General features: G+C 44.9%; 1 protein-coding gene across 5 annotated transcripts in view; it reads left to right on the top strand.

Moving 5' to 3' along the window:
• The window catches only part of sin3aa (SIN3 transcription regulator family member Aa), a 41,430-nt gene extending 31,144 nt beyond the window's left edge, over positions 1-10,286 (top strand). For all 5 annotated transcript variants that reach the window (XM_034236132.1, XM_034236135.1, XM_034236131.1 and 2 more), the window contains one exon: positions 8,438-10,286. In XM_034236132.1, the coding sequence (XP_034092023.1) occupies positions 8,438-8,668 (231 nt within the window). In that variant the 3' untranslated portion in view covers positions 8,669-10,286. The remainder of the gene's footprint in view (positions 1-8,437) is intronic.
• Positions 10,287-12,376: the final 2,090 nt, after the last annotated feature.

Genomic DNA, 12,376 nt, shown 5'->3' with positions numbered 1-12,376 from the left:
TGAATTATAGTGTATTTTTTCAAAAAAGCAGTTACTGGTATAAGATCAAAACTGGTATCTAAAGGGTTACATTTGTATGGTAATTAATTAAATCATTATGTAAATTCTTCATGAAAAATTTGAGGGAAAAAATTAGAAAAATATTGATTGGTAACCTTTTTCTTGCAGTTCAAATATAAATATTTTATGTTAACATTCCCAATGTTACTTTTTTTAACAGGGCATTAAGTGCAAATTGAAATTGTTTACAGAATATGAAAATATATTAAAAGATTATACAGATAATACAAAATAGGACCAATGTTGTCATAATCATGTTTTTTTCACGGCACCAAAGTTGTTCTGGAAAACTGTCCGACACCTCAGGAGGGGGAAGCAGGGAACCATCCAAGCTGTGTACAGTAAGAATGGGACGTTGTTGACCTCAACTGATGGAGTGTTAGGGCATTGGAAGGAACACTTTGAGGAACTCCTGAACCCGACAACTCCGCCCTCTATGTTAGAGGCAGAGCTGGAGTATGACGGGGGATCAACACCAATCTCCCGGGGGGAGGTCACTGAGGTCGTCAAACAACTCCACAGTGGCAAAGCCCCGGGGGTGGATGAGATTACATTACATTGCATTTAGCTGACGCTTTTATCCAAAGCGACTTACAATAAGTGCGTTCGACCAACAAAATACAAACTTGAAGAAAACAGAATCATATAAGTACATCAGGCTTCATAGAGCAAAAACATTTCAAGTGCTACTCAACTGGCTTTAGATAAGCCAGCCCTTTATTAGTATATAAGTGCTTTGTTAATAGTTCTATCGCTCGAAGTGGAGTCGAAAGAGATGAGTTTTCAGTCTGCGCCGGAAGGTGTGTAAGCTATCTGCTGTCCTGATGTCAATGGGGAGCTCATTCCACCATTTAGGAGCCAGGATAGCAAACCCACGTGTTTTTGCTGATGGGAACTTGAGTCCCCTTCGCAGCGAGGGTGCAGCGAGCCGTTTGGTTGATGCAGAGCGGAGTGCACGTGCTGGGGTGTACGGTTTAACCATGTCCTGGATGTAGGAAGGGCCAGATCCATTCGCAGCATGGTACGCAAGTACCATTGTCTTGAAGTGGATTCTAGCCGTTATCGGAAGCCAGTGAAGGCAGCGGAGGAGCGGCGTGGTGTGGGAGAATTTAGGAAGGTTGAAGACCAGACGAGCCGCTGCATTCTGGATGAGCTGCAGAGGTCGGATGGCACATGCAGGTAGACCAGCCAGGAGGGAGTTGCAGTAGTCTAGGCGTGAGATGACGAGAGCCTGGACCAGAACCTGCGTCGCTTTCTGGGTCAGCTGGGGACGCATCCTCCTGATGTTGTAAAGCGTGTATCTGCAGCAACGGGTTGTAGCAGCGATGTTTGCAGTGAAGGACAGATTGTTATCTAGGGTCACATCCAGATTCCTTGCAGTCTGAGTCGGGGAAACAACAGAGGTGCCAATGTTGATTGTTAGGTCAAGAGTGGGACAATCTTTTCCCGGAAGGAAAAGCAGTTCAGTCTTGTCAAGGTTGGCTTGAGGTGATGATCAGACATCCACTGAGAGATGTCAGCTAGACAAGCAGAGATGCGTGCGACGACCTGGGTCTCTGAGCGGGGAAAGGACAGAATTAATTGGGTGTCGTCAGCGTAGCAGTGGTATGAAAAACCATGCGGGCTAATGACTGATCCGAGCGAGTTTGTGTACAAGGTGAAGAGGAGGGGACCAAGAACAGAGCCCTGAGGGACCCCTGTAGTTAATTGACAAGGGTCGGACTCGGACCCTCTCCAAGTAACCCTGTAGGTGCGGTCTTTGAGGTATGAGGTGAGGAGGGAAAGTGCAGAGCCTGAAACTCCAAGTGCTTGGAGAGTGCGAAGGAGGATCTGATGATTCACCGTGTCGAATGCAGCAGACAGGTCCAACAGGATGATGACAGAGGAGAGGGAGGCTGCTTTGGCAGTGTGCAGTTCCTCAGTGACAGCAAGGAGGGCAGTTTCTGTGGAGTGACCTGCCTTGAAACCAGACTGGTGCGGATCCAGAAGGTTGTTCTGATGGAGATAGCAGGAGAGTTGTCTAAAGACAGCGCGTTCAAGTATTTTAGACAGGAACGGGAGGAGAGAGACAGGCCTGTAGTTTATAACATCTGACGGGTTGAGAGTGGGTTTCTTTAGGAGAGGGTTTACTCTTGCCTCCTTGAGACTGTTTGGAAAGTGACCAGAAGTTAGAGAAGTGTTGATGAAATGGGTGAGAAACGGTAGAATATCAGGAGCGATAGTCTGAAGGAGGTTTGAAGGGATAGGGTCCAGAGGACAGGTGGTAGGACGGGCAGAGGTAATGAGGGTAAGAACCTCACTTGGAGAGAGAGGGGAAAAGGAGGTCAGTGTGTGGGTGAAAGGAGGGTCTGGTGACCCAGCGGTGAGTAAAGGGGAGTCAGAAAAAGAAGAGCGAATATCATCAACCTTTTTTCAAAGTGGTTAACAAAGTCGCTTGACAGAAGTGAGGAGGGGGGAGGGGCTTTGGGAGGGTCCAGGAGGGAGGAGAAGATGGAAAATAGTTTTTTGGGATTGGAATAGGAAGATTGGATCTTATCTTGAAAGAAAGTGCTTTTTGCCTGAGAGATCGAAGCAGAGAAAGAGGAGAGTAGAGCCTGATAGGTTAGGAGGTCGTCACGGTGTTTGGATTTCCACCATTTCCGCTCTGCTGCCCGAAGGACGGTTCTATTAGCACGCAGTGCATCATTTAGCCAGGGAGCAGGAGGGGACTGACGAGCCTGCCGAGATGTGAGAGGACAGAGAGAGTCCAGAGAGGAGTAGAGAGGAGAGTTTCTGCAGCAGAGTTTGGAGGTAGGAGTTGGAACGAGTCAGAGGAAGAGAGGGCTGAGAGCACCGATGAGGCAAAGGTAGAGGGGGAGAGGGAACGAAGGTTACGGCGGACAGGTGCAGGATGAGAAGAGATTAGTTGGTTATGTTTGGAAAGGGGTAGAGAGAATGAAATGAAGAAGTGATCGGATGTGTGGAGCGGGTTTACAGAGAGGTTAGAAGTAGTGCAGTTCCTTGAGAATATGAGATCAAGGACATTGCCAGCTTTATGAGTTGGTGGGGACGGAGACAGTGAGAAAGCAAAGGCGGTTAACAGAGATGTTGGTTTGTCTATCTTCCCTGTCTGGAGGTTGAAGTCTCCGAGAAGTACAGCAGGAGGGCCAGTTTCAGGGATGTGTGAGAGGAGATGATCTAATTCCTCCAAGAAGTCCCCCAAGGCGCCTGGTGGACGGTAGAGAACAACAATGGCTAATTGTATAGGATGGGTTACTGTGACGGCATGGAATTCAAAGGTGGAAGGAGTGAAGTTAGGTAGCTTGAAGAGGGAAAAGCTCCATTTGGGAGAGAGCAGGAGACCAGTGCCACCTCCTCTGCCAGTGGGTCTGGGTGTATGGGAGAAGGAATATGTAGTGGAGAGAGCTGCTGGGGTGGATGTGTTGGATGGAGTAATCCACGTCTCAGTGAGAGCAAGGAAATCCAGAGACTGCAGGGAGGCGTAGCCAGAGATTAAGTCAGTCTTAGGAACAGCTGACTGGCAGTTCCACAGGCCGCCTGAAACTAGATGTTGGATCTCAGTGGAGCATGTGGGATAGACGAGAGCAGGCCGGTTATATCGATTACGAGATACACGGGGCCAGTGATAATTGCGAGAAGACACATAAACAGGAATGGAGAAAATACACATGATTATAGCATGAGGGGCTAAACAACCAAAGAAAAATAAAACACCAGCGATACTTAGCTCAATCAGAGTAGGATTTGCCTCCTCTTTGCCTCCCTCGTGACTCCCGCAGGACTTTGTCAGTCTTAGCCTGTCTGACGCTGAAGCTGACGCTCCAGGAAAGTGCTACCTAAAATGGACACCTGATTGCTGAGTTCTCACAGCTGGTGACCCTCAAAAGGAAATCGAGACTGGCTTCCTCCTGATTTGTTATTGTCTTTTAAGTGGCCCAATGGTTTTACAATTACATTAAACCCTAAGTTATAAAGTTATGAGTTTAACCCTTAATACAGTTACACCTACTCAATAAAGCTCTTAGTATTCTACAAATGTTTCAATCAAAGTTAACCCTAGCAGTCAGTTAGTTCAGTTTTAAGGTTTCAGTCAAATTACTTGTCCCAAGTTTCTGCCTGACAGATACTGTAGCGGTTTTGAGATTTAAAATCACAATTTCAGTCAGATCAACTACAGAGCATTGATACAGAGTACACACACTGAAACAGAGAAGTCTAAAAACAGAATGTTACTCACACAATTCTAGAAGTCTCCAGTTGCTTTCCTGTCAAAATCGAGTTGCACACTGAGATCCGCCTGGAAATGCTGAAGGCTCTGGGTGTTGAGGGACTGTCATGTTTGACACGTCTCATCAACGTTGCGTGGAAGTCGGAAACAGTACCGAAGGAGTGGCAGACCGGCGTGGTGGTTCCCCTTTTTAAAAAGGGGAATCAGAGGGTGTGTGCCAATTACAGAGGCATCACACTACTCAGCCTCCCCGGGAAAGTTTACTCTAAGGTACTCGAAAGGAGGGTCAGGCCGATTGTCGAACCTCAGATTGAGGAGGAACAATGCGGATTCCGTCCTGGTCGTGGAACGACGGATCAGCTTTTTACTCTCGCGAGAGCTGTGTCCGGGTCCTCTGCAGTAAGTCGGACCCATTTCCGGTGAGGGTTGGCCTCCGCCAGGGCTGCGCTTTGTCACCAATCCTGTTTGTAATATACATGGATCGGATTTCGAGGCGTAGTCATGGGGGAGGGGGTCTGCAGTTCGGTGGACTAAGGATTGCACCACTGCTTTTTGCAGATGATGTGGTTCTAATGGCTTCATCGGTCTGCGACCTTCAGCACTCACTGGATTGGTTCGCAACCGAGTGTGAAGCGGCTGGGATGAGGATCAGCACCTCCAAATCTGAGGCCATGGTTCTCAGCAGGAAACCGATGGACTGTCCACTCCAAGTAGGGAATGAGTCCTTACCCCAAGTGAAGGAGTTCAAGTATCTCGGGGTCTTGTTCTCGAGTGAGGGAACAATGGAGCGTGAGATGGGCCGGAGAATCAGAGCAGCGGGAGCGGTACTGCAGTCGCTTTACCGCACCGTTGTGACGAAAAGGGAGCTGAGCCAGAAGGCAAAGCTCTCTGTCTACCGGGCCATTTTCGTTCCTACCCTCACCTATGGTCATGAAGGATGGGTCATGACCGAAAGAACGAGATCGCGGATACAAGCGGCCGAGATGGGTTTTCTCCGCAGGGTGGCTGGTGTCTCCCTTAGGGATAAGGTGAGAAGTTCGGTCATCAGGGTGGGACTCGGATTTGAGCCGCTCCTCCTTCGCGTCGAAAGGAGCCAGTTGAGGTGGTTCGGGCACCTAGTTAGGATGCCACCTGGGCGCCTCCCTAGGGAGGTGTTCCAGGCACGTCCAGCTGGGAAGAGACCAAGGGGTAGACCTAGGACCAGGTGGAGGGATTATATCTCTTCGCTGGCCTGGGAGTGCCTTGGGATCCCCCAGTCAGAGCTGGTTGATGTCGCCAGGGAAAAGAAAGTTTGGGGCTCTCTGCTGGAACTGCTACCCCCGCGACCCGACCACGGATAAGCGGGAGAAGATGGATGGATGGATGGATGGATGGATGGATGGATGGATGGATGGATGGATGGATGGATGGATGGATGTTTTTTGGTCTCAATTTTTCTGGCTCTTGCTTTCGGATTGTTAGCTAAGCAATGGCTTTGAAGCCAAGTCTTGACATATACCTCTGGTCTCAACTTGTTCAGTGGAGGGCCAACACACTTGATGAAAAGCAAGGCTGACATGCTTTTTACCACTAGGGAGCTTCTAGTTGTGGTTAAAATGTTCATCTGACTAAACCCACGTTCACACTCAGCTGTGGATATGACCAGAGTGTTCACTGCTTGAAGGAGGGGTTTCAGCTCTTCTGGTGCTGGTGGTATCATTTCATCAACAGTTTTGAGTCTTACCAGCTAGCTAACACGAGAGAAAAACGTAGCTAAACTCCAAACTAAGTTGTTATTGCTGCTTATGTCCATAGATTCCACCTTTGGTGACTAAAGTAGTGCGTAATGACTAAGATTACTGACTCTTGACTTACCTGAAATGTTATTTTTAGTATTTTTAAATATGAAGTCCCTCAGATCGCGTTGTCCTCCTGGTTGCTTGGCCATTGTGATGACCTTTACCTGCGCTTCTGGCATCGATCAAACAGGCGCATCACGGCGCTCTGGCGCCCTCTAGGGCACTCGCATAGTATAGCATCAGTGACTTGGTAAAAATGTCATTGCATGTGTGCGTGCTCCCTCGCCCACAGTATTTTACTCAAAATGCGCAAAATTAATGTTGAAATAGCAGTAATACCAGTGCCACGTTCATTGATAACATGACATAAGGGATAGAAAGGGGGAATGGCAGTTTTAGAAGGGGGATGATTTTGACCGTTTTTATTTCAGGGGGGATGCCATCCCCCCTCAACTCGAGTACTGGATACAAGAGATACATAACGTGCAAGAGGAGATACCCCTGTGTTATAGTGCATTTACAGGGTGTCCGCAGGGTCTTAAAAAGGATTAAAAGTTGATAAATCAATTTAGCGAAAATGAAGGCTATTAAAAAGTATTAAACGGCATTTTCCAAGGTATTAAGAAGGTCCACAGCAACGACAACATGAAACACGCTTTAATTTACTGAAACAACATGTCGGGAAACCCCCTCAAGGTGGCCCCATGCATAGCGTGCCATAAAATGCTGCTTCTTATTTTAAGTTTCGTTGCCTTGCTCCGCTCTGCTGGTGGACTACCTGAGAGATATACAGCAGGAGAACACAAATACCGCTTCCTACAATCCCGAATACAGAAATATATACAAATATGTATATCCTATATATATATATATATATATATATATATATATATATATATATATATATATATATAAATATACACAATCAACAGACGCATGTATACCAGGGTTTCCGCTAGGATTTCTTTCTTGCCGGTCAAGTGTCCGGAAATAATTTATTTTACCGGACAAATTCGTCATGTTTCAATAATAATAATAATTGTGTAGCAGAGTTTCCGTTAGCAGGTAATTCCCGGACTATGACCGGATATGCTGATGTTTAAAACTCAGTTAATGGGAGTCATTTTTATATCGCTTCAGTTTATAATCGTAACAGATCGAAAAGATCAGATTCATTTTTCAATAAATGATTCCACAAACAACATCAATATTACATTCAAACAAACTACTTGTAGTCGATGAAGTACATTATTCAAAAGTTTACATTAACTTTGGATAACAACACGGGAGAAACGGATTCTCTCTCTCTCTCTCTCTCTCTCTCTCTCTCTCTCTCTCTCTCTCTCTCTCTCTCTCTCTCCCCCCCCCCCCCTCCCTCTCTCCTGACAGCCCATCAGTTTCTCATGCTGCTCGCTAAAGCTCGCTTCAGGTGATCATGCAGAGCTGCGTGTCTCCGTCAGACTCAGCAGCTGATCTCTGATCTCTCTCTCGTGTCCGGTTATACTTCACCCGCGTTTATGTCCATATCGATCAGATCCAGCTCTCCTGATCGGCCTTTATAGAGGGTTCTTACAGTCATTAAAAACCTGGAAAAGTCATGGAAATTCAAAATGCTAATTCCAGGCCCTGGAAAAGTTATGGAAAACAATATTTTTCCCAAAGTTTTGGAAAAGTCATGGAAATATAACTAAAGTTGCATCAAATATAATTTATATTTTATCTAATCGCCGAAATAGTAATACTATAATGATAATACATACTGTATAGTAATGAAACGTAAAATGGCATTTAACTTGCGAGATATTTTGCTGGTGAGAGATTTGAGTTGCTTTAGCGTGTAGAAGCTAGTAAGCGTACTATTTGTTTTAGATAGGCACGACATGTTTCATATGCAGACCTTATTTTCCTGTTCCATGTTAAAATAAACCATTTTCAGTGGTACCACTAAGAGAGAGTAATGTTTTTGGTCATGGACAATTAGGTAAAGTTCATGGAAAAGTCATTGAAAATCATTGATGAAAAAGTGTATGAATCCTGTTTATAGAGAGCCCCGATCAAACTATTAAGAGTGAATATCGCCCGTTAATGATCGGTGGCAATCGATCGGAGCATCCGTAATTATTACCGGACATTTTTGACTGGCGGGTTTTGAATTTACCGGTTTTTTTAATACATTTTACCAGCTAAACGGAAACCCTGATGTATACATATGCACACATTAAGACATAAATAAAAGCACAACAATCAATACATACAAAATAACAGTCACTTCAATAACTTGTAGAAATGTGCATTAGTGCAAGACTGTCCATAGCAGCGCAGTCCAGTTGTCTACCCTCTGAGTGTTTAACATCCTCTGGTCTCTCCGCAGTCCCACGAGCGGGTGAGCACTCGGCTGCACCAGCGCTTCCAGGACTGGGTGGATGTGTGGGCCAAAGAACACGTGACCCGCGACATGGGTGCCGAGACCAGTAAGTGGCTGATGGGCGAAGCTCGCGAGGGCCTCTTACCCTGCACCACCAGCCGCCAGCCGGAGATCCTGCACTATGTGAACATCAACAAGTACCGCGTCAAATACGGCCCTCGCAGCAAGTCGCCTTAGCCGCGGGGAAACTAAGAGACACTGATTTCTGGGGGTGTTGGGTCTCAAGTCAAACAGGTCAGGAGTAGAGGTAGGGTCGAGGGCTTCTTAATGTGTTTTTAAGGCCGACATGGGAGCACTATTAAGCTAGCGACCGTGTGTTGCACCCGGGGCGGCAGGATTACTGATTTTACCAGCGTTTTTAGCTGGGCCCATTTTTTCGCAGGGCCTTTGGTTTCAAAACTTAGGAATCGTCACGATCCGGTCCAGACCTGAGCTCTTACCAGCACTCGGAGCCACTTCTCAAACTTCCCTGAGCCTTTTCCCACGGGGCTTAGAGACGTTAACGGTGAGCCTGGGAGAGATAGAGTGGTGCTTTTTGTACTTTATCATAACTGAGCTTCAGTTTCGATTTTCCACAGATTTTCCACTGAGGCCATCAGAGTAAAAGCATCGAAGTCCATCAATCATACAGGGATTTCTTTACGATAGTGTTATTCCACAGTATCCACGGAATAATAAACGGTAGACAAGTGCACTTATTTAGAAAGAAGAATATGTTTCAGAAAGTTTTGTTTCCCAGATTGAAGGTCTGGAGGGAGCACGACGAGATATTTCTGACATTCCTGCGTTACGGCCAAATCACAATTATGTACGTATCACTAGACGGAAAGAGGGTTACTTTCCTAAACACACGGCAGCATTATTGGAAACTGTGCCTGAGCCCCAAACAGTATTGTCGGGTTGACTTCAAAAAGCACTGTTGCGTTTATACAAAAAAAGAAAATGAAAAAAGAAAAATTTGCCTCACAACACTGTTTGCTCTCAGACTGTAAAATGGTATAGCTTGTGAATGTCAGATACTGACATGTATTCCAGTGTATGTGTTGTGTATATATATTATATATAGTTCTATTAACACAAATAATCCTCGCCGCCCTGGGAGTCAACCTTTTTTAAAAACGCCCTCTGCCAATACACCAGCTACACACACACTCACACACACTTGTCTCATTCTGCGAGGACTGTCCACATGCCGCTCACGTTGTAAATACACTGTATATAGTCTCAGACTTTTTATGACAGATCTGTGTTGTGCTAGTAATACTTTCCAAGCTTACTGTGGACTTTAGTGATAAATGGCTAAAGTTAGTATGTATATGAAAAAGACAAATGCAAGACCATTTATTACAGTTTTTACCAAAGGGAGTTGATTATAAAAATAGCTGTTTTCCCCCCTTTGTGTGTTCCATTTATGTCTTTTCTTTTTAATTTCTGTAGTAAAAACATGTGGAAAAGTAGAAGTGTATCCAGGTCTTTTGGTTTTTTTATATATGAGAAATAACTTTTCTGTTTCTGCTGAATGTGACAACTGGTTGGTTTAAAAAAAAAATCACTGCCTCCATTTCTGACAACCGACACCGTCCGTGGTGATGGTGGGACTCTTTACTTTCCTCCGGATGAGTGGACTCCACAACGGTCTCACCTTGTGACGCACGCTTCCCTCCTGGATAGATTTCTGCTGCAAACTTCACCCCACACCATATTTTTGATAATGGAAGAAGTCTCACGAGCATGTCTTTAGTCCCTTTATTTAGACATTATTTAAAGTAATAATAAAAACGACATTTGTAGCCTACGGAGCCTTGGTGGAGTTGTTGAGTGATTTATTTGTTCATAGTTATTCATGTAATATAATATTGGGAGGGATGAAACCCTCTTTAATGGTCGCACATGTTCTCTGCTTTTAACCCATCCTAGTACCAGGAGTCTAGTACTAGGAGCAGTGGGCAGCTAGTGTACAGCGCCCGGGGAGCAATGGGAGTGAGGGGGATGTCCGGTGCCTTGCTCAAGGGCACCACGGCAGGAGGTGAACTGGGACCTCTCCAAGTAGCAGTCCACACTCCATGTTTTAGGTCTGGTCGGGGACTTGAACCGGCGACCCTACAGCTCCCAGTCCAAGCCCCTACTGACTGAGCCACTGCCGGAAGTAGTGAAACGATTAATAATACGGAGGCGTGTGGTGCAGTGGGTTGTGAGTTGGTGTTGGGATCAGGGGGTCACAGGTTCAAACCCCACTGCAGTCAGCATGTCGTTGTGTCCCTGGGCAAGACACTTCTCCCCAAGTTGCTCCTGTGGGGATTGCCCACAGTATTGAGTATGCAAGTCACTTTGGATAAAAGCGTCTAACAAGTGACATGTAATCTAATAATGAGCAATTCTTAGCTTTAGTTTACCTTGTGGTTTTCCATGATGCTTTTGGTTGAGCATACAATAGGTATTTAAATGAATTTTGAGATGTGGTTTTAAAAAAAGTCTTAAATGTAACTTGGTGAACCCTGCAATGAAATGATCGATTCCCTTTAAGCCCTGTAGAGGGAGTCATTGAACTGTCCACCAACACAAAGAGCACCTTCCACATACTGTGTTTTTGTTATGCTGAATTTTAAGTTTATTTGAACATGAATTGAAAACACTTGTTGACTTAAATCCATGGCAGCTGTATGGTCTGTATTTACACAGGTTATGGGCTGATAATGTTTATGTGTAATATTTCGACTTTCATCATTTCTGATTCTCTGGTCTCTTCCCTCCATGATTATTGGATCAGTGTCTCATCACACCAGAAGCAGTACACTCCAGGCAGAAGTGGGAAAATGGCATCCGCAATTATACTAATTTCAGTTTTCTTTACATGAGTCTAAATGGATGTATTCCCTCTGCCAAAGAGGTTGTGTTTTTTAGTTTGGTTTGTTTGTCAGCAGGATTACTGAAAGGTGGTCGAAGGGTGCAACATGACCCAAGGAAGGACCTGTTACATTTGATTAATAATACATTTTATGTAAGGCGCCTTTCATGACACCCAAGGACACCGTACAATTTGTTAACTATTCTAAGCGGTAAAAGCAACATGATACAAACACAAACATACCATCATTTTCGGGAGGATTCAAATCACGAGGTGTAAAAACAACACATTTTTCACTTTTAGGCATGTAGAGCGCTATACTCTTATAATACCCTGGACACTACTTTATTAGGTAGTCTGTAAAATATGAACATTAAAAGTTACAGTCCATCGTGATATCCAGAAATCTATGGACGACCAAATGAATTAAATTAACCTGAGAAAAAGCAGAGTATCAACAAGTTCAGTTTTTTTTACATTTTGGCTTGATAATCAAAGAGTTTCATCAAAACATATTTAAGATTTTCTGATTCGATTTGTAATATAATGCTAGCATTTGGAAAGGTTTTCTATGCAATATGTGACTAACAGCGTTACCCAAAATGTGATTTAGTCATAAGAATATGGCAAAAGCACATTGGGTAGTATTTGAATTTGGAACCACATTGTTGTCATCACGTTAACTCACCACTCCTCTGTTAACAATACGTGTGTGCTAAAGCTCTGAAAATGATTTGCCGCAGATGGAAGAGGCAGATCTCTCTTTGTGTGGGACAATCCGCTCTGTGATGGGAATCTGGCCCGGGTCCAAAGGGAGCTCCACGGGTGGTCCAGCATACTGTACAGAGAGAGGCTGGACATGTCCCCTCACCCAAACTTCACCTCCCTCTCATACACTCCCCCTTCCAGTACCTGCAGCTTTCAGCCCCTTATCCAAACTCTCAAAGACACACACTCTTTACCCCAGGGTGTCCAAACTCCGGACCATTTTGAATCGGCCCTCAGCAAATTCAAAAAGTATAATGGAATATGGCCCATAA

The sequence above is a fragment of the Gymnodraco acuticeps genome, unplaced genomic scaffold (assembly GCF_902827175.1).
Source record: "Gymnodraco acuticeps unplaced genomic scaffold, fGymAcu1.1, whole genome shotgun sequence".
NCBI classification, from domain to species: Eukaryota; Metazoa; Chordata; class Actinopteri; order Perciformes; family Bathydraconidae; genus Gymnodraco; species Gymnodraco acuticeps.
This window is presented reverse-complemented; position numbering and strand designations above follow the sequence as displayed.